The sequence below is a fragment of the Phyllostomus discolor genome, chromosome 11 (genome assembly GCF_004126475.2).
Source record: "Phyllostomus discolor isolate MPI-MPIP mPhyDis1 chromosome 11, mPhyDis1.pri.v3, whole genome shotgun sequence".
NCBI classification, from domain to species: domain Eukaryota; kingdom Metazoa; phylum Chordata; class Mammalia; order Chiroptera; family Phyllostomidae; genus Phyllostomus; species Phyllostomus discolor.
Window position 1 is genome coordinate 19812467 of NC_040913.2, and position 19739 is coordinate 19832205.

The 19739-nt window shown below is 42.1% G+C and overlaps 1 protein-coding gene across 2 annotated transcripts in view; it reads right to left on the minus strand.

Moving 5' to 3' along the window:
• Positions 1-461: 461 nt before the first annotated feature.
• Positions 462-19739, minus strand: part of SLAIN1 (SLAIN motif family member 1) — a 57858-nt gene continuing 38580 nt past the window's right edge. The window contains exons 3-8 of one of the 2 annotated variants that reach the window (XM_036011251.1): positions 18647-18796; positions 17355-17504; positions 14934-15278; positions 10977-11132; positions 3196-3478; positions 462-1552 (exon numbers count right to left, since the gene is read on the minus strand). In XM_036011251.1, the coding sequence (XP_035867144.1) occupies positions 1477-1552; positions 3196-3478; positions 10977-11132; positions 14934-15278; positions 17355-17504; positions 18647-18796 (1160 nt within the window). In that variant the 3' untranslated portion in view covers positions 462-1476. The remainder of the gene's footprint in view (positions 1553-3195; positions 3479-10976; positions 11133-14933; positions 15279-17354; positions 17505-18646; positions 18797-19739) is intronic. The other variant, XM_028526639.2, reaches the window with a different exon arrangement.

A 19739-nucleotide genomic window follows, 5' to 3' on the forward strand; every position in this document is an offset into this window, starting at 1 on the left:
TAAAAATACAAGTCTCCACTGACCTCAGGCAGAACTCCTAAGCTTAGCATAACCTTTCCGTGACTGTACCTCCAGGTGAAAAGCTTTCCACCAACATCACATACAATGTGGAATAAAGATACTATTCTGCTATTGTACTCTGAGGAATACACCGAGGAAATATTTCAAGTTACCAAGGAAGTATTTCAAGTTAAACCCCTACAACATACAGAAATCATCTTTGACAGTGTTCATCCGTAAGGGTTTCAGGGCCACGAGCCATTTGAGCTCCAGCAGCCCTTCCAATGGGAACTAAAGCTGGACCTCACAAGTATTTTACAGAAAGAAACAGTTTCTGCAAACGTGGGTATTCTGTCTCCCTGCTTTAGACATAAATGCCCTGGTGAGAACGTAGCAGCCACCACCACTTTCACGACTCTAGGGAAACATATGTTTATGCTGCACATTCGTGCACGACCTGGTATTGCTGAAATAGTCTTTATTTCTGAACATTCCAAAACAGCAGGTACACAGTAACAAATATTAGGTCATATACCATAAGAAAAGCATTCATTAGTGCAAATGGGTTTTGTAAAAGGTCTATCAAAAAGATTTATTTGCTTGAAAATGCCTTCATTTCCAGAAGCATTGTTAATTAATAAAACATTACAGTTTCGTCCTCTGTAATAAAGGATTGAAAATCAGCTGTGGTACAGTAGCAAAATTGCAGATATTAAGTGCAATGAGTTTGTGATGCCTTTTGTAAATACGAAACCCATGTATGACAATGAATTTAACAATGAAAAAGACAAGACCACTCAACTCGCTGTCTGGCTGTCTCCTCGCAATGCCTCTGATTACGCTGTGCTCATTCAACATAAAATTATGTCTCTCAAATTGTATGGTGGATTGTTGTTGATATTATCCCTAGAGCTAAAAAAATAGTACCTTACCACAAAAATATTTTTATGGCACAAAATTTAAGTTGTTTCATAGTGGTTCACAGAGGTGTAAAAAGAAATAGGCACAAAAAATAAAATTCCTGTAAACTATAAAAAATTTCCAAACATACATTGATAAAACATATTTGTAAATATGCAATGTATTAAAATACAGAACACGTAATGGGAAGATGTTTAGAACACGTAAGTAAAGTGAACAAGTTACTTTAAAAACCTCATATGGCAAAGAAAGCATTACTGATACATCTTGATTCTCTCCAAGAGTGTTCAGGTACGTAGCAGTTCTACAAAAACGTCTAGGTCTAAGGGTCCCCGACTGCAGGCATGGATCCGAGAGCGCTGCAGTATCTCCGGCGAATGCTTAAGTGCAATAGTTAGTCTCTGGTGATTGGTCCGTTGAAAAACAATGCAGTAAGTATGTTAAGATGCAAAGGGGAAAGAATATCCCAACATCCACTGTTACCTAGCCAGCTAGGTAATACGTACAACCCTCATTTCCACTTCTTCCCCATTCTTCAAGGGCACACAAACTGCATCAGTAGCAACCATCTCTCCAGTTTCCATCCCTCAGAGTGCTGAGTGACGACAGAGGCTTTGGAGGCTGGAGGAAACTGTAAGGGTAGGAAAGGAGGAAAGAGGCCATTAATCGCCCTGTGAGTCCCGTCACTCACTTCCCTCCGCTCCTTCGCCAGCAGCGGCAGCCTGTGGGCACGCCCCTCAGTGCACCTCGTGCTCCACACTCCAGAGCTCTGCAGCACACCCCCTACTGAAAACCAGCTCTCAGCACAGTGCAGCGCACACTGTATGGGCATTAAGTGGAAAATGATTAACACCCTTACTGTATTGTATAGAAAAACTCAACAAAAATTGGCCCCAAAGAAATGGTCACTTCATTGAATACAAACAGCAAATTAACATGAAAAAAAATTAAAAAAATAATTCCCAGTGTTTGCTTACTTTTGAGAAAATATCTTCCCATAGAGTTTGGCAGTGACAACCTTCCCAAGTGTTGGGGACATGTAGCCAAGGACGAACAGATGGTCCTATTTACCTCTGTGTCACATAACTGTCCGGCCACACACAAAACACAGCTCTGCATGTACCGGAGGAGGGTAACCCAGAACTGACGGGACAGACACGCACCAAGTTGTTGAGTTGTACTCCTCTCCATCTGGGGAGCAGGGGTACAAGCCAGCCTTGATCTCCTGTGTTTTTCAATAGTTTCTGGATTTGTTTCTGAGCACCTATTACTTCTACTCAGAAAATAAAACGATTTATACATACCAATGCATGGAAAAAAATTATTTGCTCCCAAACCCCTTTCAAACGTTTCCTACGGTTCCCTTCCTCTCCTCCTCGATGCCTTCACTTCCTGTAACAGCTGTCTGTACTACTGCCTCCACTGTCGCACCTTCTGCGTCCCCTCAGCCCACCCTCACGGAGTATCTCTTTGACCATAAACATTCCAGGATACCTAGGTGCAAGAAGGGTATCTCAGGACCACGATCTCATCTAAAATGTGCCTGCAAATACTCTAGAATTTGAAAAACAAAATGTTAATTGGACCGTAACCCACTCACCTACATAAGCTAACAAAACCCAGCTAAGTATCATAAGATGCTTGTTAAACCATGAATATGACGGAAATGTGCACACACAGGTGCCTAACACAGTTTTGCTCATTTTGATAGAAAAATTACTGATTCAAAAACCATCTGCAATCCTACCCTGTGCGGGACCTACAGCAATGATGCAAAGATCAGCCAGCCCCCTTCGGGGATGTGCATTCTAGTGAGGAGAATCAGGGCACGTAAAACAGCAAGTAGAATGTGGAGCCAACTGATGATGACAATTGCTACAGAGAGAAAACGGAGAAGGGGAAGGAGGCGGCAAAACTCACAGGAGCTGCAATTTTGGACAGAAGGAGGGGGTTCTGGCTATGCAAAGGAAAGAAAATGCAAGTGTCTCGGGGGTGGAGCTTCCCTGGTAAAGTAAAGCAAAGGCAAACAGGCATCAGTAGTCAAGTAAGGAGGGAGGGTGGGGATGAGATCAGAGAGGGGGGACCTGACCACATAGGGACACCCGCGCCCCATCACCTTCCACAGGAAAAGGGACACAAGTCAGGCCCTAGCGGGTAGAGTGACCTGCTGGTAGGGTCAGACTGGACCAAGGAAAGGGCAAAATGGAGCCAGGAGCGACTTCTGATTTCAAACTGCGAATGAAGCCATCTAGACCAAGGAGCAAAGTTTCTTACCTTCTAACAGGTTGTGCAATTTTGCTTCGAGGCAGGTTACTCCCATTTATTGCCAGGGAAGGTCTTGGAAGGGCGCTGCGGCCCATCACCCCGGAAGTGGCGGCTTTGTTTGGCGTGGGGATCCCGGTGCTGGAGTACAACTGCAGGCCGTTGGACACAGGCATGCTGCTGCTGCCTTGGACGGTCGGGCTCACGTAGGCGGTAGCTTTAAGAGGCTGTCGGACAGACACGGGGAAGTGCCCCACGCTGTGGATTCTGTGTTGGAGCTGTCCTGGGGATGGGACTGGAAGAGAAAATGAGGAATGACGTGCACGTGAGAGAGAATCTATCGCTGCCCAACTTAGGAAATGCTACGTTCAAAACACCTATACTGTCTGAAAGATGTGTGAATATATAAATGAAATTATTAATATATACTTTATATTACTGTATTTCATTCTACAGTGTTGCCGATTGACAGAAGACTCTCTTGTTAAGAATTAGAATTTTCCAATACTCCACACATCATTTAGTATTGGAAAATTCTAGTTTTTTCCTAAGATTTTATATATGTTTATTTTTAGAGAGAGGAGAAGGGATGGGAAGAGACATCGATGTAAAAGAAACATTATCAGTTGCCTTTCGTAGGTGCCCTACCTGGGGACGAACCCTCAACCCAGGTATGTGCCCTGACTAAGAATTGAACCCGTGACCTTTCACTTTATGGGACAACACCCAACTAACTTAGCCACACCAGGTGCAGCAAAAGTTCTAGTTTTTGACAAGAGAATCTTCTATTCTGTCAATGGGCAACAATTATGAGTGCCTAACTATAATATAATATTATAATATAATATATTATTATGATATGTTACTATAATATACTATATATTATATATAAGATATAAGATATATAAGAATATATTATAATAATGAATTATATTATAATATATTCTTAGAACCACCTCCTTTCCTTAAACAAATTTGAATTCTCACAGGACAATTTCTTCCCTGCTTGCTTGGAAGACGTTAGGATTTCCTGATGGTTACTTTGGGGGTGATTTTACAAAAACGAAACAAGGGACCTGTAATTATACAAAGGAAGACAGAGGTGAACCAGTAAGTACGAAGTACAGGTTATTACAGACATGCTTCCCAAGGAGCTTCCCTCGGGCCGTTTACCCACCGCACAGGGTCGGTGGGAAGACTGAGTGGGTTCATCCACGCGCAGCCTTACGAGGGCACCCGGCACGCAGTGACCACTAGGCTGGGCTAGCCTGCCATTACCGTGATCACGAGAGCAAAAACGAAGGGACCTCTGGGTGAGACTCACACACTTCACCCAGGCCCGGGCCCAACATTATGTATCGTTTCACATTTAGAAGCACAAACTGAATTCTCTGATGCGCTTCTCCAAGACAAAACTGAAGCCGTATTTAATGGGGCCTCACGACGCAGCCCTGCGCGGTGTTTGCGCGCTGCTCCAGCCTTCACTGCCCGGCGGCCACCGCTCAGTTGACAGGGACGTACCCTGCTTTCCAAAACAGTTTAGCTGATTTTGAACTTAAGCACAGAACATACAATATCTTTTTGAAATAAAAATAGGGGAGAAAAATGTCTACAGTTTAATCTCTTGAAAATATTTTCTTAAATTATATAGTAAGTGAATTCTATAGGTAGGAATGCTGATGTACATGGACAGTAGTCAAAGTCAATAAAAAATAAGGTCTATAAGAAGGCAAAAATAAGGATTTTGCTATAGTTCTGTTGCAATCAAGTTTGGGGGCACAATAATCTGTTTCTGGCTGGCAAGTCAGCTCTAAGATCCTTTGCAACCAACTCTACAACTCAATTCAGTAGCTTCTAACCATGAATATGTCAATACACTGGCTTATCCATTGTTACCACTATACCACACAATTGCAATATATTATTAATAGGGGAAACTGGCAGGGAGGGTAAGGGGAGCCATGGGAAGATATATGGGGACTCTATACCTCTCGTTCAGTTTTTCTGTAAACCTAAATCTGCTAAAAAAAAATCTTAATTTAAAAAAATCAACATATGAATTTGTCCCTATGTCTTATGAAACAAAATACACAAAGTACATACTCGTTAAGTACAAGGAAATCTCAAACTGAACACACTCATGTAACCACTACTCACAGTACAGTACCAAACATGACCAGCATCTCAGAAGGCTCTCTCATGCCCCTTCCCCAGTCCACAGCCCCGCAAAGGTAACTGCAGGGTGGGCCAGAAGGCTGTTCAAAGTTTTTTCCATGTGATGGCTCTCCTAGTCCTTAGCTGTCTTTAACTTCATTCGAAACAATTTTGTTAGATTGTATTGTGGCAGCTTTCATGTCAGCATGCATTAAAAAACATCAAAATTGGTGAGTTTTTGTACAGCCATTTTAATATTAAAGAGGAAGAAAAATACACATTCTAGGCATATTATGCTTTATTATTTCAAGAAAGTTAAAAATGCAACTGAAACACACACAAAAACTTGTGTAGTGTATGGAAAAGGTGCTGTGACTGATGGAACATGTCAAAAGCGGTTTGTGAAGATTCTTGGTACTACTGACATTTTGGCCAAATAATTATTTTGCTGTGGGGCTGTCTCATGCCTTGGAAGATGTTTAGTAGCACCCTGGCCTCTACCCACTAGAAGCTGATAGTCAGAGATAGCTGACATACTCAAAGTATCCAAATCAATAAAGTTACTGGTAAAAATGAAAAATGAAGTCTTTTACTTTACAGAAAAACTAAACGGACTTTTTGGCCAACCCAATATTATGGTCACTTTCATCAGCACAGACTGGACATTCCTACTTCGAACTTCACACAAGTGGAGGAATTACACGGTATGTTCTCTTGTGTGTCTGGCCACTTCCACTGAACATGTTTCTGAGATTCATCCATGTTGTTGCACTGCTATGCACTACTTTATTGTATGGATGTTCCAACCTACTCTGATGATGATGGAAAGCTGGGTTACTTCTGGTTTGGAGTTTTATGTACCTTTGTGAGTATGTGTTGGTGTTTACATGCACTCATTCTGTTGGTATATTCCAAATTTAAACACTATCAGGATACGTGGAGTTAGCAAAGTCACCAATACAACATTAAAATACAAAAAGCAACTGCATTTCTAAATACCAGCACACTCATAGAAACTAAAGTCAGAAAAAACATTTAAAAAATCAATATGCAAGAATAAATTTAAATATAGATTTATGAAACCTCTATACAGAAAGCCACAAGACTTTCCTGAAACATGGAAGACCGAAATAAATGAAGATATATTCCATTTTAATGAATTATAAGACTTATTATTGAGATACCAATACTCCTGAAATTTATCTACAGGTTCAGTGAAATCCCAATCAGTACCATTTAAAATATTACAGCAGTTATTTAGGAAATAGTCCTATTAATCCTATTAATTCTCCAATACACAATGGATAACCACTCTAGTCTTTTTTTTTTTTAAAGGAAGCTGTACTCTAAAACTGTAAGGCACTGAAGAAAGAAAGTGAAAAAGATACAGATAAGTGAGAGGCTATCCCATGTTCATGAATAAGAAGAATTTCCATCATTATAATGTCCATACTATGACCTAAAATAATCTATGGATTCAGTGCAATTCCTATCGAAATACCATCAGCATTTTTCACAGAACTAGAACAAATAAAACTAAAGTTCATTTGGAACCACAAAAGACCTTGAATAGCCACAGAAATCTTGAGAAAGAAGAACAAAGTGGGAAGAATCACACTATCTGATATTAAACTGTACAAGGCCATCATAATGAAAACACCACAGACCGGGCATAAGAACAGACACATAGATCAACTGAACAGAAAAGAGAGCCCAAAAGTAAGTCCTTGCCTATGTGGTCAATTAATTTATGACAAAGGAGGCAAGAATGTATTATACAATGGAATAAAGGCAGTCTCTTCAATCAATGCTGTTGGAAAAACTGAACACATACATGCACAAGAACAAAACTTACCACTTTCCTACAACATATAACAGAATAAACTCAAAATGGTTAAAGTCAGAAGTGTAGGATCTGAAACTATAAAACTCCTAGAAGAAAATATAAGCAGTAAACTCTGTGACATCACTCTTAGCAATATTTTTTTGGATGTGTCTCCTCAGGCAAGGAAAACAAAAAAATAATAAACAATTGGGACTATATAAAACTAAAGAGTTTTTCAAAGGAAACCATCAACAAAACAAAAAAAACTATTAAATAGAAGATATTCACCAATGATACATCTAATGAAGGGTTAATGTCCAAAATATATAAAGAACTCATAGCTTAACACCAAAAAAAAAAAAAAAAACAAACAAATCTGATTTAAAAAATGGACAAAGGACCTGAATAGACATTTCTCTAAAGAGGACATACAGACGGCCAACAGATATGTGAAAAGATGCTCAATGTCACTAATTATCAGGGAAAATCAAATTAAAACAAGAGACCACCTCACACCTATCAGAAAGACTATATAGTAAAAAAAAAATCAACAAATGGAGATTTTCCATGAGAAAAGCAAGGTGTAGAGAAGAAAAGCAAGAATAAAAAATCAGCAAACACGTGTTGGAGAGGACGAGGAGACAAGGGACCCTCAGACACGTGATGGGAGTGTGAACTGGTATAGGCATCAGGGAAAAGAGTATGGAGTTGTCTCCAAAAATTAAAAATAGAACTACCTTATGACCCAGCAATTACCCTTCTGGGTATTTATCCAAAAAAAAAAAAAAAAAAAACACTAATTCGAGAAGATGTGCACACTCTTATGCTCTCTGAAGCATTCTTCACAACAGCAAAGACATGGAAGCAACCCGAGTGTCCGTCAGCAGACAGACAGATAAATAAGAGACGGTGCATGTGTACAATGGAATATCACTCAGCCACAAAAAAGAATGAAATCTTGCCATTTGCAAGCACAGGGATGGACCTAAAAGGTATTATGCTAAGAGAAATAAGTCCGACAGACAAAGACAAATAGTACATACGATTTCACTTCTTTTTGGAATCTAAAAAACAAAACAGATGAACAATCAAAACAAAAACGAACTCACAGAGAGAGCCTCCTGACGGCTGCCTGATGGGAGGGGAGTTGGGGGACTGCACGAAAGGGTGAAGGCATTAGGAGGGACAGTTACCGATTACAAAAACAGTCGCAGGGATGTACAGAACAGCATAGGGAGTGTAGTTAATAATACTGTAGTCTCGACGTATGGTGTCAGATGGGAACCAGACCTATCCAGGGAATCAGTAAGTTATATAAATGTCTGATCACTATGCTATGTACCTGAAACTACTGTATGTCAACCATAATAAAAAACAAGTAATTAAAATATAGAAAAACTAGTTAAATTAATAGACATAATCCTAATTTTACAAGTGAGAAAGAATCAAAAAGAACACATAACTGGTGATTAAGATCCAAACTCAAACGCTGGACACTAGTAATCCAGCGTGACTCCTTCTGCATCACACGGCGTTTCCAAGGCCGTGTTCTCCTGTGTTCCTTCCCGAAAGTAAAATGGTCCAGAACTAGGGATCCTCATTAGGTAAACTTGGGACTCAGAGAGAATTCTGCTCTGAATGCTTAGAAATAAAAGTAACTGAGGGCAGAATCCTCGGATCTGAGTCAAATGTATGACTGACCTTCTTCTACACGTCACCTCTCTTCTCGGGTTTTCTTTCCTCTCGTTATGACATTTGGCTAACAAACAATGATTTTCCTACTTTCTTCCTTTCATTTACCTTTGTCAATTGGAATTCTAACATAAAGAATAATTTTCCCTATTCTCCATTGATTTACTCAATTAAATATAGACCCATGGTTATGTATTTTAATCTATGGGTTATAATCCTTTAATGTAATTATTTATTCTGGGGCTCAAACTGCCCCAGGTTTCGTCCCTGGGGGCTTCTGCCAGTTGCTCCCTGTGTCCCCCTGCCATGCCCTGTTTCTGAGCACCTCAACCCCGGCCGCTCTTTGCAGAGTGTGCTCTGCTCTCTTTTAGGTGACACCCATGTTCCGGCACTCAACTCCTGTTACTGGCCCCCCACTGACTGAGAGTTAGCAGAAAGAAACTCCTAATCATCCCCATATCTGCTACTGTCAAACCCTATTTTCCCATCCTACGTTTACACACTTTATTTTTGTAAACTGTCAACAGGAAGCATAAAACTGCGTGTTTATCTCAGACACCATCATGGTCCACTTGGCCCCTTGCCCTAACCTCCCGATATAAAATCAGTCAGCAGTCCTGTCTGTGTCCCGCATTAGCAAAGTGCAGATTGTCTTCAGTGTTCTCACACAAGGTATTAATTCAAATACTAACAAATCAAGCCTGGCGATAAACCCTATAACATTCTTGTCTTCATTCATTCAAACGCTTACTAAAAACTCATTAGGAACCAGGCACTGGGGTCAGAAAATCAGATAAACTATGGCCCAAGCCCAGGGGGAGGTGACAGTCAGTAGGCAAGATGAAAACAGTGACAGTGAAGTATGACACAAGGAAGAACAGAGGTCAGCACCAAGCACCTAACCGAGTCTAGATATGTTGTGGGGGCCCACGGGACAGTCGGGGTCATCAACAGGACCTTTTCACAGGGAGTGGTGTCCGGGCTGTATTATACAGGCAGTAAGAGGAAACTGGTTGAAGTGGAGAGAGGAACAGCGTGCGGGAGGCAGAGCACCAGAGTAGTCAGAAGCATCAACTCTGGGTAATCAGAACTGTTTCACATCCACCCCTTCACCCGTGTGGCCTTGTGCCCACTGGTTCCGCCCTATCTAAAACGGTCTCCTCCTCTGCAAAATGGGAACGACAACAGCAACGACCCCACAGGATCATTGGCAGAACTCAAGAAAATAATGAATATAATAAACCAGTTGGCACAGTTGCTTGTGCAAAATAAATGTCACTTTGTCTTTAGGAATTAAGACAAAGAAATGAAAGACCATCACACGCTAGGAAAATACCACTTGAGCCCCAAAACTGGATGCGAGGGAGAAGGGCGACAACACAGCCTGGGAGCAGACTCAGACACCTGGTTGGTGACTCTCGGGCAGCGCACACTGAACACATTTCAGGCCTCCCAGGGCACATCAGGACTACGACTGAGTCTGTGTCCAGGGGTCAGCCTCAAACTTGACCCCAACCACCCACACAGACAGCATGAGCTCGGGGGCTGGGGGGAACCACCCCTGCCCCACACAAAGTGAAAACATGAACACCAGGCTGAATGCTCACTTATCTGTCTGCCGCTGGGTAAGACACAGAAAATGATTGACAGACTGTGGGGTAAGCTGAAATGGAGTAGATACACACTACTTTAGACACACTAAAATGTAACTTTATTTAGGGGGGGAAGGCTGTGAACTGGAGAAAAACACCACCAAAGTAACAACAAGACGGAATAAGTGTGCTTTCTTCAGAGTAAAGGCACCAAGTAGACAGAAAGAAGCAGATCCATAAAGAAAACAGATTTTGTATGATAAGTAGACAGACTAATGACCACTTAGTGCTTTTACTGCCATCCTTGGATACAAAGGATTACATATAATTTACTAATTATGAATTGGTAACATAGGCACCGGGAAAAGTACTACTCAATTTTAATGGTTGAGGGGGCAGGTGTCACAAAGCAAGGACAGAAGTGTCCTGTACTGTTCCCGAGAGAAAAAAGAAATGGAATAAATAGTGTATCTGCCTAAAGGTGTTACAACTAAAAAAAATTACCAAAAACTAGGCACTGTTGCACTTACTACAAGACTGTATTCTTGAGAGCCCATTCCCCGCTCCGTGCAAGCTGGAGTCGAAGCTCTGGCTGTTCCGCACGGTGACCGGGGAGCCCCCGCCGCTGCTGACGGCGGTGGTGCTCGGCATCCGCGCTAGGTTGGGCATGCTTCTTCGGAGCTTGTCTGGAAGAGGAAACAGTTTTACAAAATGTTAAAACCACAAATTGTGTGCTTATTAAAATACTAGTTTTCAAAAGTAAATACAAATATAAATCATGCTTTGCTCAACAACAAATAAAAATGATCCTGTATGTCATGAATTCTGACAAGCTAATGGAATTAACCTTCTGTATAGGGAAACAGAGTATCTCCAGAAAGGTTCCAGCAAACAGACTGTTAAAAGAAACATGAGTTCTATAAAAAGAGGCATGGGCTTATCCATTATGTATCGGTTCATATACATTAAGTGAATCAAAATGTGTCTAAGTGAGGTTAGCAAATAACCTTACAGCCACTTAGTTAAAAAAGAAAAAAAAACACAAGCATTGTTACAACCTAGAAGAGTGAAAACCAACTCTGGATGTTTTCCTCGCAGTATCACAATGGAAAAAAATTATTAAAATTTTTGTAATAATTTAACATTCAAACGAGATGTTTTGAGAAATCCACTGATCACATCAACACAACCATGTAACCTCTGAAACGTTTTCATTGTCATGAGCATGCCACCAAGCCTTGGAAGGCTTGAAAAAGAGAAGGCATCGCTTTCTTTCTCCTTGCTAAGTACACCTTCTGCCACTGAGGGGCAGTGGAGAGTCACACACGCATCTCAGAGTTGCCGAGATGATGAGCCACATCATCTCAGTTTTCCCTTTATTAATTAATACACACCCCTCCAAGAAAACCACACTAAAATACACAGGTCACTCAAGCTCAGCAGAGTATATATTAAAATACTAAGCCAAAACTCACCCTAGTACACAAGTGGATTCATTTCCGTTTCACACCCAGGCCCTTCTACGTTACCTAGGTCGGCTGAGTCTATAGAGCCCTGCCCCAAAGTCACCTAGTCCAGAAATCTGGAGAATCTCCTAAGATTTGCTTCCCTTCTTCACCCGTGACTCCACATCCTCATAATTCTGCCTCATAAATATTCAGTGAGTCTTCCACTACCACCACCTAGTTCAGACCTCATTATTTATCACTCACATTTTCACAAAATCCTCTTATTGGTCTCCATGCTCCGTCTTGTTCCTCCGGCCCATCTTCCCCCAGCCAGTTCCATTCTTCCTGGAGCACTTCTAGTCCCCTTCTTAGAACCCTCCCATTACTTCCCTGCACCTCCATCTCCACGCCCAGGCGCCTGGGCGTGGTCTAGAAGAGACCCTCTAAGGTGTCAGCTTTGCACATACTCCTCCAGCTTCATCTCCTGCTACCAGCCCCCCAACCCAGGAATCAAGTTCCCAAATACTCCCTATCCTAGTACCTGCGAGCACGCCAGTCCCTCCACTTGGAACCCCTGCCCCATTTCCAATGAATGAACAAGCAGGGAACCAGCATCCACCCTGCATATACTGTGTGCCGGGCACCCCAGAAGACACTAGGGACAGCACAGCAGCTAAGACGGCTACCATCCCCAGCGCACACTGAGTTCACTATTTAGACCAGTGTCGCTCAACCCGTTTTCCATATAGATCCTAAGGGGGACAACTAAAATGAAATTAACATTAAATTTAGTTTTTCCCAAATAAGAAATTAAATATTAAGAAATGATATTTTGTAAGATGGGGCTGAACATTGGGGAACCACAAGCGATTACACTATCTCATGTTTTTTTCACGCCTCCCACTCTGTCGGGTGTGTTTATGTTAACGTGTGCTCTAAAAACACGAGTCAGGACAGTCAGGGTTGTGGTCGACTTTGAGGAGCCATCTCTTTCAAACCTAGACAGTGTAGAGGCTACAGAAGCAATGAACAAATAATGCACTTCTGGTTTATTTTTAATTATTTTAAAATGCATCGATGACTTAATTATTTTCTCTAATGTTATTTGGTATGTTAGAAAAATATTTGACAGATCAGTTTCAATGTTACTGTTTCTATTTTACAATTTTGTTCAAATAGTATTCCACAAATGAAGAGTCTGATATCTGAGTCATATGTTAACAAAATTTGTTTTGTTTTTTTAAAGGCAGTGGCTGGGGGGAGAGGGACAGAGAGAGACATTTATTCACTTTCTTCAGCACTTTATTTACTACTGGCAAGGTAACTAACTAACAGTCCTTTCATTTTTTCCTTAGGTTGGGGGAATATATAGCAGATGGTGTGATGAAATTATACCTAAGTTTTCTAGGAAAGAGGTATTTTGTTCACAATTTATAACCAAGAAATTCGATGAACGGTTCAAGCCACGAGAAACCTGTGAAAGCGACGAGCGGTGGGCGGGACTGGAACTCAGGTCCCCTGGACTTCAGAGCCTGAGCTCGGGACCACTGGGCGATGAGTCAGCAGCAGAGTGCTGCTGTGCTCCACTTCCTCGCAGGGACCCCGGGCCTTTCAGGGACCACCCACCGCCTGCCGCAGCCGGACGCTAGGCTGTGACCTAGGCTGTGACATGGCTCCCTGCCCTACCAGGAATCGTCGGGGCACAGGTTCAGGGAAATGGAATCCCTTTCATAGCGGTGTTTAACGTAAGTAAGTCAAAACCACTTTTCTAAGGTAAGACAATGATCTCATTTGACAAAGCTAATCAAGACGCAAAGCTAGCACCTGCTTGACAGCTAGGCTATGATGTCCTGGGCGCCTGACGAAAGAGCCCTTGGAGAAACAATTCGGGTGCCCCCGCCCTCACCTGTAACATAAGGTGACAACGTGCACTAAGCATATGGAATACAGCCTTTCTGGTAGGATGAGCATTTAGAAATTAGTCACCTCAACATTCTCTAGCTGCCTCTATTTGCTTTTAAATTTAAAATCTAAAAGTACAAAAAGAAATTATGACTAAAATTTTCATTGCTTTCAACTTATTTCTCAATTAGCATTAATGGTACAAGCACACAAAAAGAAAAACATGGTAACCGACCAGCACTAATAGAATTTATATTTGGCTTTGCAGTGTTGCAAAGTTGCCTCCTGGAGCACGCCTGTCCCCAGCTGTGGGAAACGGGGCTGTGTGATTAGAAGCTGTGCCTGTATAAACATGGCTTGTTTCTCCATAGTATGTGGACCGTATGTGACTGATCATTAGTATGAAAACATACCAGGCTTAGAGTGTTACACAACTGTTCTCCCTATCGTTTGCTGGATCAAGGAGGGCAACTCTGGGAGTGCAGAAGCCAGACAAGTGATGAAGAGGAAGACGGAAGAGAACACAAGAGAATGACCTGTGTTCCAACCTGCCATGCTGACACGAGGGCAGGTCGACTCCCCACTAACATGCCAAACACCAGCCCCCGTTTCCCTGCCGCCACACCGATCTGCATTCTGGAGGTCACCCTCAGAGGGAAAGACACATCCCAACGTCCCCCACACCTGGATCGACCAGCAGCACCCCCCTCCCCAAGCACCATCGTCCACGCCAATCACGCCACTACTCTGTGCCAGGAACAGGCAGTGAGAGGCTGACGACTGTGCTAAAGGTGAGGAAAGGCACCTCGGCACCTCGGGCTCTGTGGAGATCCACGACACACTCCACGACTCGCCCGAGCCACCCACCCCACGGCTGACCTGGCAGCCACACAGAGATGCTCCCGTTTATGACCCTGTCTGTGCCAGCGACGTTACGGGGGCGCTCCTGAAGCTCTACATCCATACACCTGGGACCCGTAATCCGGAGTCGGTCGATTACAGATTTAAATTCAGATCACACCGAGAAGGTCTTGACAACGTACTTACTAAACCCGGGAAATACTCACCTATTATCGCCACTGACCTTAAACACCATTTCTTGAGCACAGCAAACCCCGAAAGGGCAACACGGCCTACCTCCGTTGGTCCTGCCCGGCTGCTGCTCCGCAGTCTGGGCCTGGGGCGAGTAACAGTGCTGCTGCTGCTGGTAGCCGCTGGAAGGGAAACACTGGGCGCTGGGGCCCCGCCTGCACTCCCGGATGCTGGAGAAAGTCTGCGAGTGGGGGATCCCTCTTGGGAAAGGCGAACACCTGGGAAGGCGAGGCTGAGGCGGCGGCAGGTGGTCGAACTCTTCCTCGTCCTCCAGGCTGAACCGATCATATTCTTGGTCACTACATGTCCCTTTTTTTCCTGAATTTAATGACACGCTGGAACTATGTCTTGACACAGATGCTGACGTGGAAGCATAATCTTGCCTGAGACCTACAAAACCACAAGAAACAGGACTGTCGTGAGAGACATTTAAACCTAGCAAATACTAAGTTCAACTGTTAGCGGAAAATTTGTGCCAGATGATTCCAGTGGAGATCCAATTATCTTGTTCTTAGTTTATTACATCCCAAGAAAACAGATATATTTGTTTACCAAACAGATGTTTAGTATTAGACTATTCTGTTTTGCAAAAGGACGGCCCCAATCACAGTGAAGATTAAACATAATACTGCTATATTCACCAATCAATGTGCATTTCCCCAAAGGATTCCTTCTGAACTCTGGACAGATACTGAGGAATTGCTGCTTGGGAGATACCATTCATTATCATTATAAATCATTTGCTGTGAGTCAAACAATTAAAATAACCAAATCTCTGCCCAAGTAGGAACCCCTCCTGATCCTCACCCCAACTCTCAAAGTCAAAGGGAAGTTCAAAACCTGCGGTCCACGTCTTTTCTAACAAGGTCGCCTCTCTTTTGTTCTTTGTGACTAACACTATCTTCTTCAAAGCACACTGACATGTCGATACTACAGTCATTCTGGGTCACCCTAAATGACAACCGTCTAAAAAGAGTCAAACTGTAAGTTTTTAGTCATTCGTCTCGTCAATACCACGATTTTGTACAGCAGCCTGTCCCTGACTACTTACCTTCCGAAAACTGGCATCCAATCTTTTAGCCACACAGATTTAGACGGAGTTACTGTTAGTTTACTGTTACTAAATAATAACAAAAAGTAATCACTTTTTCCCTTAAAATGTAGCTTATTAAATTCTGCATAAGCATCACCATGTTTCTCATGGCGGCCTTGGCAGACTCTGAAAACAGGAAATTGTTACATTTAAATGGCACCTGGGTGTTTCTACTCGTATCGGCCTGAGAAGACAGCCCCAAGGCCAGCCCAGCCCAGTTCTGTGATTTACGTGGTACTGTGCCTCTGAGTGCCATTAACGTCCTCGAAGTGTCCATTCCCAGACTAGTCAGTGTGGCTTTATTGCTGAACCGAGGAAAATTTTCTTGTTTCCAATGATCTTCTCCTCTATAATCATTTATCCTGAAGAGTCTATCAGTGCTTTTTAATTGAATTTTTATTAAGAGAACCACTTGCAGTTCTAGGAACTAACACAGAGAGAGTTCCCTGGTGCACTTTGCCCAGTGTCCCCCAGCGGTAACACTGCAGAATTACAGAGTAATATGGCAACCCGGACACCAGCAGGGATACAAACCCATCTCAGGTGTTCCCAGTGCTATCGTGTATGCATATGTGTGTAAGTATTAACCTTGATGCAACTTTACCACCCATAGGATCAAGTGTCCACCATCAGTGTCAAAATACTAAGCAGACAGTTCCAAACCCCATGGAAATCTCCTGTGTTGCACTTTGTAACCACACCCACCTCCCTGCTGAGACCCCCACACCCTGTCCTTCCTACCCCATAGCAACCAATCACTAGTCTGTCCACTTCTAAAACTGTCCTTCCAAAGTGTTATATAAATGGAATCAGAATGCACAATCTCTTGAGATCATCTTTTTCACCAAACATAATTCCCTGGAGACTTATCCAAGATGCTGCATGAATCAATAGCTCATTCCTTTTCACGAGTACATAGCACTCCGCAATATGGAGGTAGCACCATCTGAATAACCACTCACCTACGGGGAGACAGACATCTGCCTATCACGAACAAAGCTGCTCTGCACACCTGTGTGCAGGTTTCTGTGCAGACACAGATTTCCACTGCTCTGCAACAAACGCCCAGAGCGAAACTTGCTGGGCCTGGTGGAAGCTGCATGTTCGGCTTCTAAGAAACCGACACACTGTTTCCACAGTGGCTACATGGCAATGGTCTTTATAGCAACGTATTTTGATCAGAGTGTGTCCTAACACCTTATGATGCTCATGGGAATGTGAGACCTGTTAACCACTCCACCTACGAAGTAGGACAGCATGAGAGAAAGAAACTGCCCATTACCTGGGGAGAAATACCTGAAATCTCCCCACACCCAGATGGTTCAAGTAGAAGCCTCCAGTTTAAGAAGTTTTCTAGTATAAAAAGAACGTACTTTCTTCTTGCAGACGAGCCATAATCTGCACGTCAGTGAGGTCCTGTAACTTATATCCCATGGAGATGGAATCATCCTCAAGTTCGGAAGTACTCAGCTCACTGTCTATAGAGGACTGGGGGCTGAGCGGGGAGCTCCTGGAGGTGTAACCTGAAATACAAAGGAGATACGTTTAGTGTTTAGTCGGAAGAGCCAGTATCTATTTATGCTCTACAATCCATGCTGTCAACAACGGGCAGTTTCTGTCCTGTGTTCGTAAGGTCGACAAAAAGTGAGCTATACGACCCCACTTAATGTTGAGACAATGCACATATTTCCACAAGTTTATAACCTCTACACAAAATCATCTGTTTCCTGTTTCTTCAAATTCAATGTTTACAATTTTTAAAAAATCACTCTGTGCTAGACTAGAAAAACTATAAAGAAGATCAATCTCATGTTGTTTTTTACCACAATAAGGAAAATATCATTAATGCTAAAATCTGCATCCCGCTAGAGAAGCATGTCTCTAAAGGTATCGTATAAAAATAGATGTTCATGTTCACTTTCCACTAACAATCAGATAGCCTTGTCTGTGGCAGTAATCAGTATGTACTCTAAAACTAAATCTTACCCTGGTCCATTTTTTAAGCAGACGCAAACAACAGCGAGACAAATGATGAAGGACATCGCATGTAAAAGGCACAGCTACACAGACAGAAGCATGAACAAGCCCTCAGAAACGGAGAGCACAGCGGCCATAGGAGCCTGGTCATCGTCACTCATGAACGTGCAAGAGCAAGGGCTTGAGATAAGGGAACCAAGGTGGAAAGGACCCACAGGGAAAACTAGGAATGGGATCACACCAACGTGAAACAAATAAGGAATGGTCAGTCCTTGGCCTCATAAAAAGCTATGATGTACATCTATTTTCTATGTAGTCCTGGCTACAGAAAAAATAAAATTTAAAACAGTAAGATTTAAAAGCCTTATATTCTCCAATCATAATAAAAAGTACTTGAACTGTGTTTGCCATTTAATTCTAAAGGCACAGGAGGCATTTGGAAACACGTTAACCATACACATACACTGTTGCTAACGGGGAAGACCGCCTGCTGCACACAGCCCAGGGGCAGACCGATGGTGTCACGGCACAAAGTAACACGAGCCTCTTCTGCGTCCACAGTAAGTGCGCAGCACAAACTCCATTGTGGTAAGACACCCTCAAGCTTTTCAGGGAAAGCTGGCTATTTACACTGTGTTTAGTACCTAAATGACAAGGCAAGCAGCTAGTCAAGAAGTTGAAACATTACCTGTTCTTTCAGGTGTTAGTATTGCTTTATTTGAGGTTTTAGAGAAGCTGGGAGTATTAATGCCATTGCTATAAGGGCTGAGTCTTGCAACAGGACTATAAGGAAAAGCCAGGGAGACATGTGAAGAGAAGAGACTCCGCCACCGGCCAGCTGTCACGGAAGCAGAAGAGAGAGAGCAGCAGTTAGGGTTAAGGAGGCAGATGCTGACTTGTCAGAGGGAGGGAGGGAAGCGGTTAAAAAATGAGAAGACAAAGCAACTTTCATAAGAATATCTTAACTGGCTTCCATTTACCTAAGGGAAAAAGACATTACAAAAAAAGGCAATTTGTCAATTAGGGTCATATTTATTTATACCTCTAAGAAAAAGCAAATCAGTCTCACCTTGATTTAAGCCAACATGCCTGTATAACAATGAAAATTTGCTTTGAAAAAGTCAAAGAAACTTATTGTACAACCTTTAGAAATTGTGGGAAACATTCTTAATATTAACTATACAGTCCTATATTTTTCCTAAGGTTAATTTTCAACCCATTTAATATCAGAAAATATTGATTAAAATTTTTATAGAAACTGTTCTTAAACTATGAAAGAAATTTAAAGTGACTACTGTGTTTCTGAATGGCCTTGAATCCAAAACAAGATTTATGCAAAAATGATAAAAAAAAATCACCAGAAGGGTATATACACCAAAATTTAATGTCAGCTATTTTTGATGACAAGTATGGAGACCTGGTGATCTACTGGATTTCTTCTTTTTATAAAAATATTTTCCAAATTTCCATACTGAACATATATTATTCTGATAACATTTAAAGGTAGGATTATATATATTACTTTAATACTATAAAATAAAAAACAAAAAAGAATTTTACCTGCAATAGACCGATAATATAATTCTTACATTATCTCAGCTAATTAATGTTTTTCTCTCCTCCAAAATTACCATGCCCTTACTATTTCTAAGTTCTTGGGATCACAAAAAAGACCCCAAACTGTAAAAACTTAAGTCACACCAAACATCACTTCCTCTCCCTTCAAGGGTTACAAATGACTGCACTAGTCAAAAATCCACTTTTCCAAAGGACAATCATTT